The following is a 21,424-nucleotide window of genomic DNA, read 5'->3' as shown; positions in this document are numbered from 1 at the left end:
CACACACCGTTGCGTCCGGACCAGCCGTATCCCTTATGATCAGTGCTTCACGACACTTGACAGTGTGAAGAAACAGAACCAGTCTGCTGTGGAGATCTCACAATACTCCAATACAAGCAGCAGCGCGCTTGCACGGAAGTGATTCAGCTATTAATGAAAATGACTACGTGTTTGTGTGTGTTGATGTTATTGTAGTGCATCTCATGTTCTGTTCTCTAGTTTATTATGATATTGCAATAAAACAGTCTGTTCATGCAATACAGTTGTGATTTTTTTTTGTCTTTTATGACTAAAAGTGTGAAATTACAATAAAAACATTTAAATAAACAAATAAAAAATAAATTAAATTAAAAAAAAAAGGCTAATTTGGTTACTGCTTAGCTTAGGGGGTTGGGTGGCGATAATAATAAACTGGACCATGAACAGACCCAGTACAATACCTAACAATAGCAAGAATGATGGTTCCAGGAAATGGGTTCCTGCTGTGAGCCAGCACGAACCATATCAGAGATATCAGGATTACTCGGCTGATGTCTGAGAGAAACGCTTATAAATGTTGCGTCATGGTCTGTTTGTCCCGCCCAGTTTTTAGAGAATCAATTTTTATTGGTTCCCAAGTCAGGTCTGAGGCGCACCTAGCTGTAGCTTGTCTCCTTCCTCTTTCTACTCATTCATTAATTTATTAACCAAGACGATGGTGGATATGAAGCAGCGTTAAAGTCTTTATTTTAAGGCGTGCTGTCCCAGCTCTTTTCCGTAAGTAACCACGATTCTTTCGAATACAGCTCCGATGTTTTACTATGTCTTTCACATCTAAATAAATTTAACAACCCGGGAAAAAGTTGCAGGACGGGTTAAAAAAACAACCAAAAAGCAAAAAACTGTAAAGCTTTTGTAATTAGGCAGAGCAGATGTAGTTAACTTTCTAACTCAGATCACACGTTATTATCAGGCGCAGTAGCTGTTTGTTTTTTAATTTATGATTTTATCCATTGTATGAGTGTATGTTTGCAATCAAGACGCCTCGAGACAAGAGCTGGATTCATCTGAAATGACACACTGCAGATGGGTGTATGCCTGCCTTGATTTGGATATTAGGATTGTGCTTTGATGTTGGTGGGTAACTGACCCTGATTTTAACTTGGCTGGTAATGCAGTGGGTGGAGAGTCAAATTTATCCTTGTCTCTGCAGGGCCGGACTTTCCTCTATATATATCACCTTGAGCTTATTTCTGCTCTTGCCTTGCTCAGTGTCTCTCAGGGACTCTCAGCCTGCTCTCCCTCTGTGCTAAAACAACTTTTGCACTCACCAAATTCAAGAACCATGGCCCAGCAACAACAGATAAGGTACGGACCTGTGCACCAAGTTAGATGAGATAATAGGAACGAGGCATGTTCTAATTGTTTTTTTGTCAATCCAATAGTTTTATACAATAAACACAGAATTTGCCACCTGTCTTTTGCTCTTGTGCCAATGTGTAGCACTTTATTACAGTTATATGTGAGTTGTTTGCTTTACTTTGTCAACAAGTTATTTTCTATAGCTTCTACAAAGAGATACACTAGTATGGGTCACACACCAAGAAGCATAATGAGTTGCTTTCATATTACTTCAGCTTAGTTTGAGCAGGTTTTCTCGCCTCGCCTGTCAACGCCCTTCTTTGTGTAACTGCAGAAATGGTGGGAAAAAGAATGATTGTTATGTCCTTGTCTGTTGCGACTTGCCTTTGTACAGTCTACCAGCCAAACTGATCAATGGAGGGATTGCAGGCATGGTAGGAGTCACCTGTGTGTTCCCAATCGACTTGGCCAAGACGCGCTTGCAGAACCAGCGCAGTGGGCAGCAAATCTACAAGAACATGTGAGACCGGCACCTGCAAATGAAAACTCACTGATAGTTTGCGACAACACTAGTATAGTTTGTATCTTCATAATCCAGTGCTTCTTCTTCTTAAAAATGCGTGTGAATACATTATTGTTTCTACTATGCAAGTTCCTGTTCTTGTTGCTGTGTCATCATTATGTTTCAGTGACACTTATGTTGTAATGACACCATTCTGCTACACTGAATGATAACAACCTTCACTGTGAATCTCATGTTTCTCACCAGGATGGACTGCCTAGTGAAGACAGTTAAATCTGAGGGCTACTTTGGCATGTACAGAGGTAATACTTGCCCATACTTGCAGTTTTTACAAGTGATTGTTTGCCCCAAAGTCCTTTATCTAGTTTTGCAAGAACTGCCATCACCTACATTGGCAGATATATGTAAAAGCAAAGAGATCTATGACACATTTTAATTGCCTGACCTTATTTGAAATTGGTGGAACCAATACAACCAGACTGGGTAATTTAATAAGACGCACAGATGCTGAGTCACATTCAGTGTTGGATCAAAGCCTGAGTAAACTGGCCCATTAATGGTTTGGTGCAAGGCAGCGAAAAATGCAGTCAGTTGTGTCACAGTAGCTTAGTGGCAGGCTATTTTGTTCTGTTGCTAAACATTTCCGTTTTGCTTTGCACATTCCTACAGTCAGGATAGTTTCTATACTCCTGTTTTCCTGCACTGGAAAATGTGCTGTCAGACTGATGAGTTAATATGTTTCAGCAAGTCTGCACCTTTGCTTCATTAGGAGGAAGTTTGTCACAAGCAGGTTTGTTGTTGCAGGTGCTGCAGTAAATCTAACCCTGGTAACCCCAGAGAAAGCCATCAAACTAGCTGCTAATGATTTCTTTCGCCACATGTTGAGCAAAGATGGGTGAGTAGCACTTAAGAACATATTAACATCCAGTGTCATTCTTATTTATTTATTTTTTATCTAATCGACGTGTTTGGGTCCTTAGTGGTAAGTTGACAGTGTTCAAGGAGATGTTGGCGGGATGCTGTGCGGGGATGTGCCAGGTCATTGTCACCACACCCATGGAGATGCTCAAGATCCAGCTGCAGGATGCAGGCAGGATAGGTAAAACCATCTACATCTGCAAATCATTTGCAAAAACCCCCAAACAAAACTGGTGTTTGGGGGTGTTTCAGCTCTAAAATACTTAGATTTCCTGTTTCTGCCAGCTGCCCAGCAGAGAGTGATGCCCGCTGTTGTAACAACTCTGAAGATGGGCAGGGCCAGCGCAGTTCTTAGCCGTTCCTATAACACCGTCCCTGGGCCTCAAGCCATGCGAACTTCTGCCATACAGATCACCAGAGAGCTGCTGAGGACCAAGGGTGTTACAGGACTATACAGGGGTCTTGGGGCCACATTGATGAGGTGAGATGTGCAAATGTATTGCCATATCACATGTTTAATCAACCAGTTTTACATCTTTCTGTCTATCAATCCAAACATGTTTGTATTTTATCTTTTCAGGGACATCCCGTTCTCTGTTGTGTACTTTCCTCTTTTTGCACATGTGCACCAGCTTGGCCAGCATTCATCTGACGACCCATCCGTCCCTTTCTATTGGTCCTTTTTGTCTGGCTGCTTGGCTGGATCCATCGCCGCTGTGGCTGTCAGTCCTTGTGATGGTGAGAGACTCATTTGGTGCACTACGAAGTAAAGTGACATTTTAAAGAAGAACATCATTTTATTATTTGCATAATTTATAATTTTCTGTCTCATGCAGTTGTCAAAACAAGGCTCCAGTCACTCAGAAAAGGAACTAATGAAGAAACGTACAGTGGCGTGGTGGACTGTATCAGGTGAACATAGCTTAAATCATAGCTTTGGATTCTCAGCATCACCAACAAACATTCTGCTTGGCTTGGCCTCGATAGCATAAATCAAAGACTAATTCTGGGCTTGTCTTGTTATTTGCAGGAAGATCCTGAGAAAAGAGGGTCCTGGAGCTTTCCTCAAGGGAGCTACTTGCCGGGCCCTTGTCATAGCCCCGCTCTTTGGCATTGCACAGGTTGTGTACTTTGTGGGTGTTGGAGAGTTCCTGCTGGGGTACACACCCTACAACATCTGCTCTGCATAAAAAAAAAAGCTGTTTCCAACCTTTGCTGGTTTATTAAATTACAGCAGCTATGCCCCGAGTGTAGCAATGGATCCAGCTCTTTGTGTACCTTCTTTATTGTTGGAGGTTTCGAGTAAAATGCTAAATGGATCATAGATATGCCATTCATTTTAAAATGGTCTAAAAATATGACTTTAGCATGAAGATCTCTTTTTTTAAGAGACTGAGGTTGAAGTTTACCAGTCTATGTGCTTCACTGGATCTTTCTGGGAGAGAGAGCTTTCCTCACCTGCCCAGAGCTCTGCTTCAGGGGCACCAGACTATTCACTGCTTTCTCAGCTTTACTCCATCACCTGCCTTTCATTGCAACCCTAATCTGGTTTTCCATCTAACTGCTCTATCTTGGCAACTATGAGGTGATGGTATTTAATGTTATGAAGAGACATAACTGTGCCAATTAGCATAAAACAATAGTGGTAGAACATTTTTACTTCACTTCCGTCCTGTTTTAAGAGGATAAATAAAAAAGGGGCATAACCTCGTCCCAAATTCTGTCAGCTAGGGATGATGGTTTAGAAAAGATGAAGAAGAAACGTTTGGTCAAGAGGTCTCCTGTTCCCCGTTCTCGCACCACATACACAACTGTGATTGATCTAAAGTGAATTTTAGTTTTGAGCGCGCACTGTGAGTCTCTTCTACACAACTCTGTGTATTTTTTGTTTGTGTTTTTTAACTCTGCAAATAAAGCCCAACAAGGCCACCTGCAGCTGACTTTAGAGAACCACATTTTTGTGGTAAAGGAAATGTTGTTTAATGGTAAAGACTTTATTGATGGATTCATTTGGCATTTGGGACCAAACGTGGAAGAAAAAAGGTGCTACATGACCTACATGTAGCCATGTTCTCTTAGTCTGTTGTGGTTGTCTGTCTGATTTCTAGCTGTCAGAGATGCAGGAGCACACACACAATGACATGTTAGGCATTCAGAGGCAGTAAACAGTGTAATGATAGATTCTCTGCCTGCTCGACCTTTTCATGGGTTAAAGTCATTTAAACTGTTCTACCAATGTAAATATGCAGGTTTTTCTTCAGTTTTCTCAAACTGTGCAAAGTGGAGCCAAATTAGAGCAGTTTTTTGTAAATACATAAATGCTGAATAAATGTCTGTAAATGCAGCGTTTATTTCTGTTGTTTGTGTTGAGTGTGTGTGGCTTGAAGTGTTGAATGTTATAGTCTGTAATCACTCGCTGATGGGAAACAGGCAGCAAATTAACTTCAGATGATTTAATATTTTGTTTTTATGTAGGCCTGAAAGGTGTTACCCTGCTCCTTTACACATGCACCACAAGCGTGGTTCAGATTTTGGCAGTAAAAGTGCTCGTGCTGCAGTGCTGAGGTAATTTCACCCCGGGCAGTCCTTGAGCCAGCTGGATTGCACACATAACTATACCTTTAACTTAATATCCAGCTGTCCTTACAGATCAAGTGCAGAAATGTGAACCTCTGACATGAAACTCATGCAACTAAATCTGGAAACCTACTTAATCACTGGAGATTTCACTGGTTTTCCTGGGGATCACCATTGCTTCTAAATTGTGCAGTGCTGCATTTAGAAACTACTAAATTATTTGCATTTTATTTTCTAAAGGAGCTTTGCTGTGTCAGCACTTCTCATGATGTGAGGTAAAAATATCGCTACATTTAGAGCGCATCCAGGAAAATGCTGCAGATGGATTTCATTAATGGAAATTGCTAGAAGTGTGCCGTGAGCGTGTCACTGACATCCTGCGTGAACGTGTGGACCGATCCCAAGATATTAAACAACAATCTCACACACTTTAAATCTGTGTATGTGCAAAAAGAAACGTCAATGCTTTCAGAGTTTATATATAAACTTGTATCTGCTTTAATCATCCACATACAATTGTAAATCTACTACCACTGAACACTTTTCCAAAAGGAAATGGCCAATAAAGACCAGCATGTCCTCCCTGTGTGCACTTGTGCAAATGTCTGTGATGCAATAATGGAAGGACAGACACGTGAAGCTCTACAAAACCTTCAAAAAGCTTTATTAAACTTCAAACACCTATATTCCTGAGAGGCCTGGAATGGTATCAAAATAAATTAACACACAATCATCTATGAAAGGCTTGACTGTGTACAGAGTTTTTGTTTTTGAGGTGCACAGTGTGTTACATCTCCAGATTTGCTCTAACAAATAGAAATGAGGAAGACAGCAACAGATTGGTGGCTTTGGTAGCAGTAAACTGTGCCTCTGAAGTGACAGTCTGGTGATAGTCCTGTGTTGCTTCAGTCTTCAGAGTAAACACTGCCTCCTGGCACCCTGAAGTGGTTATCAAGTCTCACTTGTTGTCATCGCTTGTGCCACATTACAATGCAATGGAAAAAACAAAGAATAGTAATATTGACCAGCATGTCTGACGCAGCTTGATTGTTGGAACTTAATCAGCATTAAAATGATTGTTTTGAGTCCTCGTTACAGGATTCCTTGGTACCAAAAGCCTTTTGAAATATTTGGCAGGAAAGTCGTTGCTCGCACCACGTCAGCTTCCTTGGCTGAGCTCGAGTTGAACGCAGCACTGTGAAACACGCCATAAAATGGCGAGTCGAGCCCCGTCTGCTACTCGTCGAATACATTTGACAGCTAACTGCAGTCCAAGTCTACAAACGTGCACGCTGTTGCTACATTTATTCACTACGTTCAGCTCACCGACCAGCTTCAAGAAAGGCACATCAATCAGACGCTGTTCGAGCTGTGTGGATACAAACAATCTCGCCACTATTACACTGTACAGCTACTGCCAACATCTGTCTAAACACAGCATGTTAAATAGTAACTATCACATTTAGCACAAACAATGTACAATAGAAAAAGAAACATATTTACATCCTACTGTCCTGCCTGCTGGAAAACGTCCTATAGAATAAGCAATGGCCTGATTTAAGCTGGATAGGTGGAAACGACCCAGGCTGAGTCGTCTATCCTTCCCTCCTACACGCTGAGGTTAATGAACTGAGTCAAATATAGAGACTATTCTACTGCTTCTTTTTGAGGGTGGTGTAATTTTAAGGCACCGAGAGAAAACTGACGCAAGTGAGAAGACATCAGAGGCCTGGCTTAGATGAGCACATTTAACCACCACCTGTGCCTGTTCTCAGCTGACTGGATAGTTTAGCCTGTAAACATGACCGCTGGGTCTGGGTCTTCTATACAGTGTCTGATGGGACGCTTTATTACATAACAGATTATTTTCATTGGACCACACAAGATGCTTTTAAATGAAGTTAATATATATTCTTTTGGATTTGCAAAAGCACATTTGTGTAACTCTTCAGGTAGCCTTCATGCTCATTCCTGCTCAACAGAGGAATTTGGAGTTTGGTGATCTGCCTAACTCATCAGCACACACCAGCTTGGGAATGTAGTACTTAAATTAGACAACATATTATGCTCGTATATGAACATTATCATGCAAAGTAACCTAGTTCTGCAAAGATATGAGAGTTCTGAGAAATACACTCACTTTCTGTCCATGAGCCACATGACAGGATGAATGCTGCTTTCATATTTGTTAAATAGGAAGTTACATCCAAACTTAATTGTTTGAGAGTAAATACTGAACACATGGAAAAAAAACTGAATCCTTCCAAAGGTAACAAAAAAAGTGCGAACACATTTTTCCTTCTTCTACGAGACGACATGTTGACTGTCTTAAGTTAAGCTAACTGGCTGTAATGTATGTTTACTGGGCCTCAATCTGTTCACTTAACTCTAAAAATAAACCAAATAGGTGGATTTCCCTAAATATGAACGAGTTCTTTAATAAGATCATTGGATTTTGGTCATTTAGTGTAACCTGTGTGGTTTGAGTGGTTCACGGAGTGTCCGCTCACACTGTGATGGGGCATCCCGATGGATGCCTGCCGGATCGAAATACAGCGCGCATGAGTAACGCTCCACACCGATCCAACCAATCAAAACGGTCTCTGAGATGCAGAAATCTTTTTTAAGATCGTGGGCTCACGTAGCACAACATAGCTGTATTTGCGTGTCTGTGTGTGTGTTTCTGTGCGCACAGATAAGCAAACTCAGCAGCTTTCACCTCAGATTGCTTTCTCAGGCTTAAGTTTCCCACAGCCCAGGGGTCAGCGTCAAGGCTGTGTGAAAAAGCTTTCACACTGCTGTGATAGTATGTGGGTTCAAAATTTGTGGCCATTAGGAAAAGCTATTTGACAGGTTGTCTGCTCCGCAATAGAATTTGTACTGCTCCCATTTGATATGTGAAAGTCTTCCCAGAATGCTGTGAAAGGTCGACTGTGGTTGTTTGCTTTGGACTGGAAATAAATAAGCAACAAAACAAACCAAAAGATCATTGCACAAGGGAGGGGATGAGCACTGCAGTGGAAAGGGATTGTTTCGAACATGTTCTACTTCCTGGCTCCCCAGGTGGTTGACAGACAGGAGATGACATTTAATACGAATTGCTGTACAGTCTTTACGGGCTGGATACAGAAGCAGGTCAGAGCAGAGGCCAAGGATCCGTCTTAGATGACCTCCCTGCTGTTGCGAATGGCACAGCAGAGCACCATGCTGAAAATCATCCCAATGATCTGTAGAGCAGCAAACACAAATCATCTTATTATCCGCCATCACGTACGTATGTGCATTCCTGACTTTTCTCTTCTCCCTGCTCACCATGACACCAGCAATTCCTATGCCCACGTATCCGACGATGAAGAGTTTACTGTTGAAGAAGTCTTTGATGCCCGTCTCGCAGTCCTGCAGAGGAGATGTTTTGTAAGGCACCAGACTCATTCATTTGATATCAACCAATTTAATTTCTGCTGATTGTATAGAGCTGCTCGAGGTCTTACCCGGGTGTCTTTTTCAGCATCGGGGCATCGGTTTTCTATAGTTCCACAACAGCTCAGCTTAAAATGGGAGGAAAAATATGAGAAGACAAGGCCTATTATAGGGAGCATTAAAAAAAAGCAATGATTCCTCATATATGTAGTTGATCATAATTGTTTTCTTCTATATGTACCACTTTCTGGTAAGAGAGGATCAAAGTGCCGTTGCTGTTTTCATTGTAGGTTTTTGCGTAGAAGTTCTGGACATCTTCAATTATCTGTGTAAGACAAGAAAAGTGAATTTGGACTATTGGTACTGCTTGCAGTTTCCAAAAACAGTGAAACAATGAACGTACCTTGTCTTTGTTTAAGAATCCAAACACTCCTGCTGCCACCTCAGACCCAAAGATGATCAGCAGACAGGCAAAGAACTGCAAAAAGGGATTAAGCGTTTACTACTCGGAAGTATAAAATGCCAAAAGTGCATTCCAGTTGGAGTTTTGCTTATGATGTGTGTGCATTTTTACTCACTGAACCCAGCAGGCACTGTGATTCTCTAACGGCTCCACAGCAGCCAAAGAAACCGACCAGCATCACCAGACCGCCGGCACCAATAAGTATGTACACACCTGGAGGAACATAAAAGGTTCTTGTTAATATGAACAGGAATGGTATACAAAAGATTTCTTGTGTTCGTGTCAACACGCTCAGCTTTCCCCCGCATCTTGTTCCTTTGGTGATTAGGTTATGTTACAGAGTCACCACAAGGGGGCAGCATAGGACTAGGATTGTAATCTGAGTTAGTCGTAGTGCCAAGGAAAACAAACAGAGGCATTATAATTTCTGATTGTACTGTTTGCTGTGTAAATTGGTGCTTGGCCACATCCCTTTTTAAGAGTAGCCCTTCTTGTTGTGCCCTTTAATGGCGTCCTCAGTAAATACCCTTAATAGCAAAAGCCTGACTTAGAGGGAGGTCTGAGTGGATGCTTCATGCCATGCCCCTTGGCTAACCATTCAGTGTCTCATTAGGAAACACACAGTGCATCATGGGCTGGTCTGTAGGGAGGAACTCAACAGATCCGCTCCATGTAATCTCATGCAAGTGGGGTCTGTTGTGAGGCAACAGCTCCACAGAGGGTAGTTTAAGGCAGGGTGCTCTCATGTTATATGGGGTCAGGTCAGAGTGAGACAGAGAGGTCTGGTTTCTCAAAGTGCAATACAGTAACCCTGCAGGTTTTTCTTTAGTTGCCTGTAAAGAGTTTTGACAGCAGGAGGTGTTAAATGTGCTGTCAGTTAAGGATGGCTAATTAGCTTTTAACTTCTTCCATCTGGTGACAAGTGATGTTGCTGCTCGCACTGCGCCACAAGCTAAACAAAACTGTTGTTTGGGAAAGAAAGAAAGAAAGAAAGAAAATACTGGAAATCAGATTTTCCTTTTTTCCTCTGTGTCCCAACTTATTTTATCTTCCATCTTAAAAATAATTTTCAACTAAAAAGAAAGTTTTGTGTGGGTTTGATGCTATGGAAACAAGCCCTAGCAACTGTTGAGGGTGCTCAGCTGTGGGTACAGCGCTCGCTGTCAAACCCATGTGTAGCACTAGACGCTCAGAGGACCCGACAGGGGCCACCCACTCCGTCAATTCCAATGGACGTCTGACTTCAGTTCACAGGCACTCTCGCAGAAGTGTTGAAATGCCTTAACAGTGTTACAGGATTCTGTAAGCAAATATTTCTCCCAGAGGTAGTCTACCATTACACCATGTTATCCCCCAAAGCAGTTTAGCTGGACTGGAGTCAAGAGTAGAAGCATCTCTTTTCCTAAAAAGAAACCACAAATATCTTCAGTATGACACAAACTATGTGTTCAGCTCATGAAAACCCTTGTAAATCCACTCCTCTCCCCCCCTTCAACATTCAGCACTTTATTATTATGCTATGTCCAATTTTTGCTTCAAAGCTTTGCCATTTGCATGATGTAACTCTCTTTAATTGTCCATATATTTCTCCCCTCCTCCTCTTTCTTTCCATCTGGGCAGATTGACCGATTAAAAGGTGGTGCACACCCGTGCGAGTCCACTAATGTATTCACACTGCACCACAGTCACTTCCTGTTATTCCCACTCATCGCCAGCATGAAAGTTTGCTAATTTAAAAAGTGTGAGAGAACATTTGATGCTTTAATAAGTTAATGCACATTTATCAAACAAGCCACTCAACTGGCACAATTCCTGCCTTACTTCTCCATTTCTATTCCTAATATTCAGCTTAATTGTTAACAGAAACAGCAGACCTTCCCTTGACCCATTTAAAGTGATTTCCCAGCTGCGTTTCTTTAAAACCCAAACCCAAACCGGACTTTACTAGAAAAACAACTCCCAGTGGTGACGAAAACACAATTCATCACATTCAGTTGACAACAAGCGTTTTACAGAGCTTTTACCAAAACCTGCGGTGAATTAACCCACACATGTGTTAAATCAACAGCATTGTGCTGGATGTGGTTCGGCGTATTGTTACACAATTATAACGTGCCAGACTTGGCTGTAAAGATGAGCGAAGGTGCGCTGTGGTGCTCACCAATGAAGAAGGTATCTGGTGCCTTATCGCCGCTGAGCAGAGAAACAGTTTCTGGGTCGAAACGGAGCCACAGTCCCACCGCCAGAACGAAGGAGCCCATCAGCTGGGTGGAGAAAGAACGAGAGGAGACATACTCTCTATATAAATAAATGATAAAAAATAGCTGACAATGATGTGCTGCTTTAATAGTAACCAAACCCTCAAAAATACCAGATGCATTTAATGCACTGAGTTGCAAAAATAAGCAGACTCCTGGATATATTTTACACTGAACTATGTTTTTCATACAAATACTATCTTTTCTCTTGATCTCGGTCACTGTTTTAAGCCAGGATCACAAAAGCGCTGCTTTTTCCCAGCACTTTTTTTTTCCATTTGCAAACCGGCTCTCTCCTTCCTCCTGCTGGTGTTCCTGAAAGACACAACAATCCCTTCACCCTCTTTATAGATTCAGTTTAAAGGAGCAGACAGGCGAACGTGTCACACTTTTGTGTGAAAATGTCTGTCCACATTAAGGGTGGATCATCTGAGCATTTTAGCCCTGGAGCAGAGCAAAGCCATCTTACGTAACACGGAAACACCCTTTAACGACCACTGGCTTCCCAGTGGGGAGAAAATGACCAGCTTGGCTGTGTGCAGCACTGTGGCACCTTGAGCTTAAACAGGCTCTCCTGTTTGTTTGGAAATGTGGTTACATGTCGCTCATATTTTCCTTCATCTAAACCTCTGTTACTATGCATTAAACAAAATCATACTCAAGCCTCTTACTTTCAGGGAGCGTTACACAGCAAGAACGTGTTCCATAAGTGCTGCAAAGACCTTCAACTGGATGTATTTTCCCCTTTTTACAGAGATGTGAGTAGCAGGGGTCACTGTGGATGCTCCACTTACAGATCAGTATAGAGAGGTTTTAATGATCGCTCGGCCCCCTGAGGATAATCCAGTCTAAAAACCTTCATGTTGAGCTTCAAAACAACAGCACCGATACGTGTGTGTGTGTTTGTGTGCACGGAGAAATAAAACGACTTGTCTAAATTGTGAGTATTTAGGAGTCACATGGTTTCTTGCCATCCTAGTTCTAGAATTTAGGTAGACCGATGTTTGTGTGTCTGTTTATGTGTCCTCAAGCTCTGTTAGGTGAATTTATTTGGAGAAAGAAGCTCTGCTGCCAAATTCAGACAAAAACAAACTTTTCCATCTTAATGCTGCTTTTGTTTACTTTGCTCTCTCTTTTTTCCATTTCTTTGCTTTGTATATCTAATCTTCCCCCTTATTCTGCTGACTCCTGTGCCTCTTTCTTTCCACAGGTTGTATTTTACAGTGTTGGTTTAAAGTGAAGCCAGCAGCTCAGCTGTAAAGCATCGGAATGGGACAGGTGCTGGGAAGCCGGTTTCCCCCCGAATCGAGGATTTAGTGTGATGCGTGGTGATGTATGGGACAGCTGAGCTCTTGGGGTTTCAGGATTAGCAGGTCCAAAGTGATAAAGCACAGCGAAGTAAAGGATCTGCAGACTTACTGAACCAGGCTGGATTAGCGTGGAGAGGGGCTCTGGATCTATTTAACGGTGGTATTTGTCAGAACACCTGGTGCGATGGTGTTGGTGCAAAATGTGAAGCGGTTACTGCTTCCTACTGGATTTTGTGGATATGCACACAGTGCTGTTGGAAGAGCAAGGCCGTCTCGGGCTGCTGTAGATCGTGCTGCGGCTGTTTTGAAGAGCAGGTGGTTCTGAGGTTGAACGAGGTTTGTGCTCATTACTGCTGTGATTGCATTTAAAAGCCTTTTTCCAAATCACATTTCAAAACACTGCAGTCAGTAGCTGCCACGCTAAATGCATTCCCATCATGAGCCGGAATATCCCAAAGGTCCCATTAATACCCTCTCTGCTTTCATATCCCCCTGGTTTACCCCCCCTCCCCCCAACTCCCCTGCCACACCCCTCCCTTGTTTTCTGCTACCACCCCCTGATTATCCCCATGTAGCCCCCCTTCTTTAACCCCACCTCATCGCAGCCTCGCCCTCCCAATCTCACCAAAGGACAAAGACCCACTGTCTCCCTGTGACTATATGCATTAGTGCACAATAGGATGGAAACTGACAGACACAATGAAAGAGAGACTGGAATAGGGATGGGAGAGAGAAAAGGAGGGAGTAAGTCATTAGAAGACTCCTCTGCTTGCATGCACAGACTACGGACACATTTTGTTCAGAGTATTAAAATCTCTCGGGTGTGTTCTGTATAGCCTAAGTCTCCAAAACACCAGTTTTTCCCTGTGTCCCCCCTTCAGTACCAATGCCTTTTATGTCTGGATATTTGCAGGAATGGATGGAAATCTTGGTATTGGAGCTTTATTGAGGTTCTTTTACAGTTTAAGGCCTGCTTTTTAAAAGTGCCGTTACATAGTGTTTTTGTGAGGGGAATTTCCATGAAAACAGGGGCTGAGCTGACACAGGGCTGTGGTCTTGGTCAGACAGTCTGTGGCATTATCCACTTTCTAGTTCAGACAAAAAAAGAGCTTTACTGTATATTAAACCAAAAATAGTTTATAAAAGTAACAAGAAAAATCCCTTTCAAACAATTCAAATCCAGCAGTAATTGGTTAAGCTTTTTTTAAAATAGTCTTTTGTCTGGTACATGTTCAGGAAAAAACAGAAGCAAGGGCACATTAAAAATGATGGGCAGCAGCAAAGTGTAAATAGGAGCGACATAATTATGGGTGGAGTAAATGCTATTGTACTCAGCCACAGGCGGGGCTGGTGGAGTGAAACACATCTACAAAAAGTGTTTTTTTAGGCTTTTTACCAGAAATCTTCAAAACAATGTCTTCTAAATGTATCCAGACAGCGGTCAAAGTATGAGTAACCTGCTCCAGCTGAAGTGGCAGCAGGAAAGCAAACAAAAAATGTCAAATAACATGATGCCATACAAGAATTATGTGAGCTGGAGCCAGTGGAGTCTGACATTTACAAGGGAATTAATTACTCAACGTGTCAACATGGGATACCAGTTTTTCTTGATCTCGTGTCCTTTAGGTTCATAAGCCACTTACTTTCCATCCATCCATCAATTTTCTTAATTCAGCAGTTTGAGAATAGGGTGGCTTGAAGAGTTGCAAACTATCCCAGCTGACATTTGAATGTTTCCTGAAGTGATGTCCCTTTAGCGTACTCTTACCCTGTTCTGCTGCATGCGTGTTAAAAGTCCTACATGACCCCAGTGCTCTGTTTTGTTTGTCTTTTAGTTGGTTGGTTTGGTTGCATTAAATACTGTATTCATGCAGGGTTTTTCAGTTCTGTTTCAGTTCTCTTTGTACTGTTACATCTTGACTTTATGAGTCTTGTGGCTTTCATTTGCTTTGGATAAGGTCATTTCATTTCTGTGAAAGACTTGGTACTCTCCCCAGCAGGCGCTTTCATTTTCAATTAGAAAGAAAGTAAATCTTCCTTTCTAATTGATTGTGGGAAAAATATGTTTTTGTATTAATTTATACCACGATTTACAGAATGCAGATTAAAATGTTTGATATGTTTGATCCGTGAAAAAGCAGCTGGCGCATACTTAGATCCTACTCTATTTAGAAATTGCATCGGATGCTCTTTAGATGTAAAAACAGGAGAACAAAACTTTCCCTCAATGTGATACCCAGTGTCACTATAGCTGACTCATAAGTAACAACGTTGCAGTTTGACTGCATCAGATAAATGGTATCATTTGTAACAAATTGAGAAACTGTGGAAGAAAAGATTACAAGCACATGTGTGACCTTTTTAAGATGATAATCTCTGCACAAGAACAAGGACATTATTTTCTGTTGGACTGATAACCGGTAAACTAAAGTTTCCTACTGCACCTTTTGTGCACAACACTCTGAGACAGTGTTTGCCTTGTAGCCTTCTGTTTACCTTGCTGGCTTAATTTTTTACTAAATAGGGCAAAGAACACAGAGCAGACAAGGCAGCGAGGTACTGATGGTCTGTTTACAGAAGAAATATGGTGAAATATACACAATAGCTTGGCCTGCGTTTAATCAGTGGCCTTTTCTTTAACAGGGTTCTGCGGGAATCTCATCTCACCCGAATGGTGGGAGCTGGAGTGTGTGTCTGTGTGTGTTTCATGTGTATAACTACAGTAATATCACTCTTTATATACTTGAGGTAAAAAAACGATTTATTTTCTGTTTAACGGTCTACAGTCAGAGTATTAGTGTTCAACCGTCAACTGGGGCTCAGGAGGGGATTTCAAAGAAATCCTATTTGCTTTCATCATTCCCTTCTCTTCATCACTCACTCCATAAACAACAGAGAGGACTGCGGCCCAGCGGGAATTGGCGTGCAACGATTATGAGTGGTGGGTAATCAAGCAGACTAAAAACTGCAAATGAAGAATAGTTTCTGTTTTCATTTTTTCATTTGTAACACAAGCAGTCGGCATTCATCCACAGAGCACTCCAACACGCTCATACTGATCTGTTTTCTGTCTTTATCTGGGTCAAATTCAAGCCAACTGTCCCTCTTACACCATGTGAGCACGCACACACTATCCCTCGCAATCTCCCAGTGACCCTTTTCTCTTCTGTCACATTCACTGTCTGCCTCACTGTACATCCTCCATCTCTAAATCTTTAACTCTTGCCTATCGGATGGCTAACTCTTTCTCACCCTGTCATATCTCTCATTTTTACCCCTCGGCATGCAAGTGTCCACTCACAGGTGCCATCAAGCCAGGGATAGTGGAGTTTGCCAATGGTGGGACCAGTCAATCGTAGGAGAAGTGGGACTCATGCAAGCTTTGCTGCTTAGCCGAGCAGGAGCAGCCAGGGCTCGAGCAGCAGCCTGAAATTATGCCATTGTCCCACTGTCACAATAGATCCTTTCACAGGGCGCTGATCCACTCCACAGATGCTTGTTGGAAAAGTCTCTTTCACACACGCAAAGATACACACACACAAAGAAACTTGTCCATGAGTGGTGAGTGTGAACAGCGGCATAAATAAAGGCAAAGTGCAGCCCAACACTCACGGTCACACAAAGAATCTGTAAGGAATGAATAGCCAAACCTGTGAGGTTTATTCACGTGTGGAAAGCATGTGCACAAGACAAAATAACACACCGACGTATATCCATCATTGGCAGCCACCTGACTGTCTGGAGTAGCATGAGTTTATCTCTGAGTGCTGCTTGTAAAGAAAACAGAAGTGCGAGCAGAGCTTTTCTTGATTACAAGTCAGTTGACAGTTTGTGTTAATGAGGAAATACAGCACAGAGCGCAAAGAGCTCAGCTTGTTTTCCACGCTGCTGTGTCTCAATCTGTGTCCCTCTCTGCCTTTTCATTCAGTCTTCCTTTCAAAAACACGCTTCCCCGGGAAGAAGAAGGGGGGCGGGATTTTCCTCTGTGGAAAATCTGATTTGAGACCGGAGAGCCAAAACTAAAAAACCTCTAGCTGTCACCCTTTCAGCGCCACGCAGAACAGCCCAAACCCGTGCTGGAAAGCAACTAAACAAAGCAGATATTCGTGGGTGAAAACCGCAAAGCGCCTTTGCATCACCGCTAAAACACCACGTGGACGCGAAAGTCTGCCGCGCGGAGTGAGAGTTGCTATTCCGCACTGCTGCACTTGCTCGTCGTTTATTTACGCGCAACTTGCATCTCATCAGCACCGGAACCGAAAACATCCACTTACCCAGAATGTGAAGTTGAACACGAACAGCAGGTACTTCACGCATTTCATTCCTCCCTCCACCTTCCCCATTGCGACTGAATGACACTTTATTCTGTTTATCTCCGTAAAATACTCAGATGGTTACCCTGACGGAACAAAGAAGAAACAGCGGTTCAGCCCACTGCGACAGCGCTTCAGCATCAAGAGACGCTGTCACGGTAGCCTCTCTCTCTCTCTACCACACACAGACACACACACACACACACACACACACACACACACACACACACACTGCAGGATCCGCTTAGACTCTTTCCAGACCGCCCCTTTCAATAATGCAGAGGGTGGCAGAAGGGGGGGTTGAGACTGCTCAATGGGGACGTTTTTTTTTATTATTTGCCTGTAAACGGAGACATCAGTTTCCCACAAACGGAATTAGGAACTATTTTTTAATAAAATTGTAATGTTTTTAAGTTTATTTTGGCTTTGTATATTTATTTGCTGTTTTTTGTTTGAAATGTATCGCATTCTGCATAACGGCAGCCTACCTTCAATGTGGAAAGTGAAATATACAATAAAGTCCCAGATAAAGATAAAAAAAATTAACTGGTTGGTGATTAGAAATGGGTATTAATTACATTACTCAAAATGTATGTTCAGCGCAAACTTTCAATTCAGTCTTAAATCAAATCGGGAGTTGCCTCAAGGCACTTTATATTGTAAGGTAAAGACACTACAATGACAGAGACAAAACCCCAACATTCAAATGATCCCCTTTGATGGAACACTTGGTGACAGTGGGAAGGAAAAACTCCTTTCTAACAGGAAGAACCACCAGAATCATGTTCGGGGAGGGTCAGCCATCTGCCAAGACCGTTGGGAGTGATGGGAGGAAGACAAGAGAAAGAATGCACTGTGGAAGAGAGCCAGAGGTGAATAATAACTAATGATAAAGAGTGGTGTGTAAGCACATTCCTTCCTCTCTTTCAGCTCGCTGTGCTTTCAAAAAATAATTTTGAAAAAGATGAAAAAAAACTTGCTGAAACTCATAAATTCAACAGTTCTTAAAACATGTTTGTGATGACATGAATTTTGTGTTGTTTGCATTAATTCCTATTCTTAACACCTTAGGCTGATCAAAAGCTTTGTTATGCACACATGAAGTATGGGGAAAAGCAAGTAAACAAAGGAAGTATGTCTCCGCAGCCATTAAGTTTAAAAGCATGTTTCATCAGTTTATTGTTGTAATCACAACAGATAACAAGATTTACTCAAGATTTCAGCAACAGCCACGATACTGTTGGGCCATTTCCTATCAGCAATCACTGAGGCAAACACTTCCTGTAAACCCAGAAAGAGTATGTACCAGTTTAGGCCTGGTGTAGAAAGAGATGGGTAAAAAACATAAAATAAAAATAATTGTCTGATAATATATTGACACGTTTATTATTTATTCGTTGCTAAGTTACTACTTCTAAATTTCAGTGAATGGCCTGGGGGCTAACAGACAGTTTCTATCCTTAGCTGCCTGTGGTGCTTAATCTAATCCTGGTGGGATGAGTTCATACAAGTTCATTTTCTTCCTACTCACATAAAATATGTCAACATATTGATGTCACTAAAATCTGTTTAAATAATTAAGTGAAGACACTTTTCAAACAATGTATTACGTACGATATAATTCATAGCAAAATAATATATAATAATGGAAATTACTAAGTTAGGTAACCAGTTCAGGTTGTTAGTGTTCTTATTTTTATATTGCAGCTGGATCACTGGGTGAAAAGAACCATTACTGTATAATTAACAGACTTATATGTGCAGGTAATGAAATGGAAAGAGCAGCTCGTCTGTCGGATGTTTGTCATCGATGACATGTAATAACTGCAGAGCACCATATTCAACATATTTTCCATACAGCTATTGGAAGCAGGGAGAACAGCCAAAGAAAATTATTTATGTCTTTTTTTTATCAGTGGCAGTCAGACACTGGTCAAAAAATGTCCTCATATTGGAAACAAAGTGGTCTGCCAAGCTGAAGGGGAGGCAGAATCAGATAGAACTGACATGGTAGAGATTTTAGAGAAAACATGCAACTGTTTCCAGTCATTCGCCTGTGCATCTGTCTCAAAACTGAATCAGTTAAAAACCCCTATTTGTGTTCTGAGACCCATTAGAGGAACTGTGGAAGATGAAGAAACCACAACAAAGCTTACACTGGACACTTTTCAGAGCAGCTCCAAAAGTGGAAAGGCTGATAAGACCACTCAGCTTGTTCGCTGTTGTTGGCTGTTAGTGGCTCAGTTGCTATGCAGTTCCAAACATGTGAACATGAAAAGTATGTGCAGGTCTTAGCCTCCACTAAAATAGATAACAAATGACCAGCTGGATCGTTTATAGCTCAACAAGATACTTAATGGGTCAATCATTGAGTTGATCTATTATGGCTCTGGTATTTCAAGGCGACTGATAGGTTTGACTTTACTTGGAAGGCGACGTGTATAAGTCGAGTCTTTTTGGAAGCATGTTGTCATCACTGTTATTGGCGTTCTGTTGTAAGCAGATCATACTTTTGTTTCTTGTTTCTTGAATGTGTGGGATCATCAAGAGCAGATGTTTGCCCATTGTTTCATCCTGGTCTGGAGGAAGGCCTTCGCCCTTTCCGTGAGACCTGCCAGCTGTAAAATCAATGCAGCCTCACGCAAAATTGTAATTTATTTTATATTTCATATTAATGAAGAAATGTTCAACACTCTCATAGCACCAAACTTGTAGGCACGTTTAAACAGACTGTCTAACCCTGGCAGCGTAGCGCCATCTGCTGGTCACACCAAGAATGAATTTTCTGTGGCTTCACTCAGTTTGCACCCTGCCAAATGCATGCTACAATGGGCTTCGTTCAAAGACTCTTTGATTGCATGTGTGCAGTGATGGAAATGTAATGGAGTCACTGTTTTGAGTCGTGCTCACCTCTATGACGTCAATCTATTTCAGAAAAGTGCACATAAAGAAGATTCATCAAAGAAAAGCCATTTTTTGCTTCTCCTTTGAGACACTGATTTAAGCTTCAAGTGTCTTGTATAACTTCACAGCAACTGCAGCAAAATCAAAGGAAAATATGTCAGGGTTAGCAGACCGCCTGTTAGCAGCTCTTTCCAAAGTGAAAGGTATTTTGAGGCCACAATTTTAACATAAAAAACCCCCTTTGATCAGACAGCCTTGCTGTGATGAGGTTTCCTGGCAACACGATCAGAGCTCAAAAGCACCTGTGAACCCGCAGGGTTAGTGCAGGTGAGAGTGCAGCCAGGTATCTGGCAAGGATGTGAAAAGAGGTGCAGAATTCAACTGCTGTTTGGAAGAAATAGAAGTTCTCTGCTATTCATCTGAGTGTTAAGTACAGTTCTCTATGTGACCACAAGAGGGTAGCAGATTCTCACCTAAATAGAGGCTTTAGCCATGAATGCGCGAGTGCATGGGCCAAGTCCGGGACTTTACGGAGCCCCGCAAGGGACATGGGAGAAAAAAATTACGATGAACTTTTGCGAGATCTCGCAAAAGTGCGTCTTAATTTTTTTTCTCCCATGTCCCTTGCGGGGCTCCGTAGGACTTTGCCCTCAGTAAGACCTCATATTTCAGTGATAGGTGGTGTGTTGTGGTTAGTGTATTTAATTAGCATGTCACAGATCTTATCAAAACACAACATCAAGTCAAATGACAAAGTCTCACTGTTGCCCATGAATTATTGTTATGATTACATGTCTTGTAGAGAGGGAATGTGATAAATATATTTTCCTAAATAAAAAAGAAACAACACAGGAATATGCAAAATGGTGACTGGAGTTCATGCATCACAAGGGGCCTTTAGCTCAAATATAATCAATACTTCGTATCCCTTAGTCAACAGCTTCAGTCAAGACTAATTGTGCCCCATAGAAAACTGAAAATGCAGCCGGACAGTCATTGTTGTGTGGGAGAGAACGGTGAGGACAACCTATAGTGGATTCTTGGCTGCTTGAAACATTGATCTGTTGTATCAGCACCTATGTCACATAATCAAAAGCACATTTCTAGTCTATGTTTAACCATCAAATGCATCTCATCTCTTTGACCAAACATTCCTCCAAAGCTGAATTGTTTTATCAATAGATTTCGAGTTGAACTTTTGATGAGGTTGGAGGGTTACACCTTTGCTGTAAACAAGTCAAGGCTACTTTCTTTATAGTCACAATGAGGTTTTTGTGCAACCTTCCAGCCTAGCAGACATGTTTCACATTAGTTCTTTTCCCCCTCAGTTCCCCTTGATTGCCATTTCCTGACATTTCAGATGATTGATATTTTACCTCGGAGGTGTTCATGTTTGA

The 21,424-nt window shown here is 41.9% G+C and overlaps 2 protein-coding genes across 4 annotated transcripts; one reads left to right on the top strand and one right to left on the bottom strand.

Annotated features, from left to right (window-relative positions):
* Positions 1–605: 605 nt before the first annotated feature.
* On the top strand, positions 606–5,126 carry LOC113012943 (mitochondrial glutamate carrier 1-like). 3 transcript variants are annotated; one of them, XM_026153407.2, is made up of 11 exons: positions 675–756; positions 1,020–1,116; positions 1,193–1,347; positions 1,736–1,861; positions 2,111–2,166; positions 2,669–2,759; positions 2,845–2,963; positions 3,068–3,263; positions 3,363–3,520; positions 3,619–3,694; positions 3,813–5,126. In XM_026153407.2, exons 2-11 carry the CDS (start codon positions 1,111–1,113, stop codon positions 3,970–3,972), a joined length of 1,143 nt encoding a protein of 380 aa, XP_026009192.1. In that variant the 5' UTR covers positions 675–756; positions 1,020–1,110; the 3' UTR covers positions 3,973–5,126. The 3 variants fall into 3 exon arrangements, with proteins under 3 accessions (XP_080151263.1, XP_026009193.1, XP_026009192.1); XM_080295137.1 differs by lacking the exon at positions 1,020–1,116 and having other exon boundaries at positions 606–756; XM_026153408.2 differs by lacking the exon at positions 1,020–1,116 and having other exon boundaries at positions 618–756; positions 1,252–1,347.
* A 2,054-nt stretch (positions 5,127–7,180) lies between these two features.
* Positions 7,181–17,355, bottom strand: LOC113012960 (tetraspanin-2-like). The gene is made up of 8 exons (XM_026153433.2): positions 17,085–17,355; positions 11,404–11,506; positions 9,358–9,455; positions 9,183–9,257; positions 9,021–9,104; positions 8,851–8,907; positions 8,672–8,755; positions 7,181–8,586 (listed from the first exon to the last, which is right to left on the bottom strand). The coding sequence occupies exons 1-8, from the start codon at positions 17,151–17,153 to the stop codon at positions 8,521–8,523; spliced, it is 636 nt and encodes a 211-aa protein (XP_026009218.1). The 5' UTR covers positions 17,154–17,355; the 3' UTR covers positions 7,181–8,520.
* Between the last annotated feature and the right edge of the window lie 4,069 nt (positions 17,356–21,424).

The sequence above is a fragment of the Astatotilapia calliptera genome, chromosome 20, assembly GCF_964374335.1.
Source record: "Astatotilapia calliptera chromosome 20, fAstCal68.1, whole genome shotgun sequence".
NCBI lineage: Eukaryota > Metazoa > Chordata > Actinopteri > Cichliformes > Cichlidae > Astatotilapia > Astatotilapia calliptera.
Note: the sequence above shows the minus strand (reverse complement) of the source record. Positions and strands in the feature narration are given on the sequence as shown.

Excerpts from the sequence above, each read along its gene's own strand:
- LOC113012960 (XM_026153433.2), bottom strand. The coding sequence starts at position 17,153 with ATGGGGAAGGTGGAGGGAGGAATGAAATGCGTGAAGTACCTGCTGTTC. Across the intron at positions 9,105-9,182 it reads GATTCTTAAACAAAGACAAG|ATAATTGAAGATGTCCAGAA; the intron begins GTACGTTCATTG and ends TGTCTTACACAG. Across the intron at positions 8,908-9,020 it reads TCCTCTCTTACCAGAAAGTG|CTGAGCTGTTGTGGAACTAT; the intron begins GTACATATAGAA and ends TCCCATTTTAAG.
- LOC113012943 (XM_026153407.2), top strand. Across the intron at positions 1,862-2,110 it reads CAGCAAATCTACAAGAACAT|GATGGACTGCCTAGTGAAGA; the intron begins GTGAGACCGGCA and ends GTTTCTCACCAG. Across the intron at positions 2,167-2,668 it reads CTACTTTGGCATGTACAGAG|GTGCTGCAGTAAATCTAACC; the intron begins GTAATACTTGCC and ends TTGTTGTTGCAG.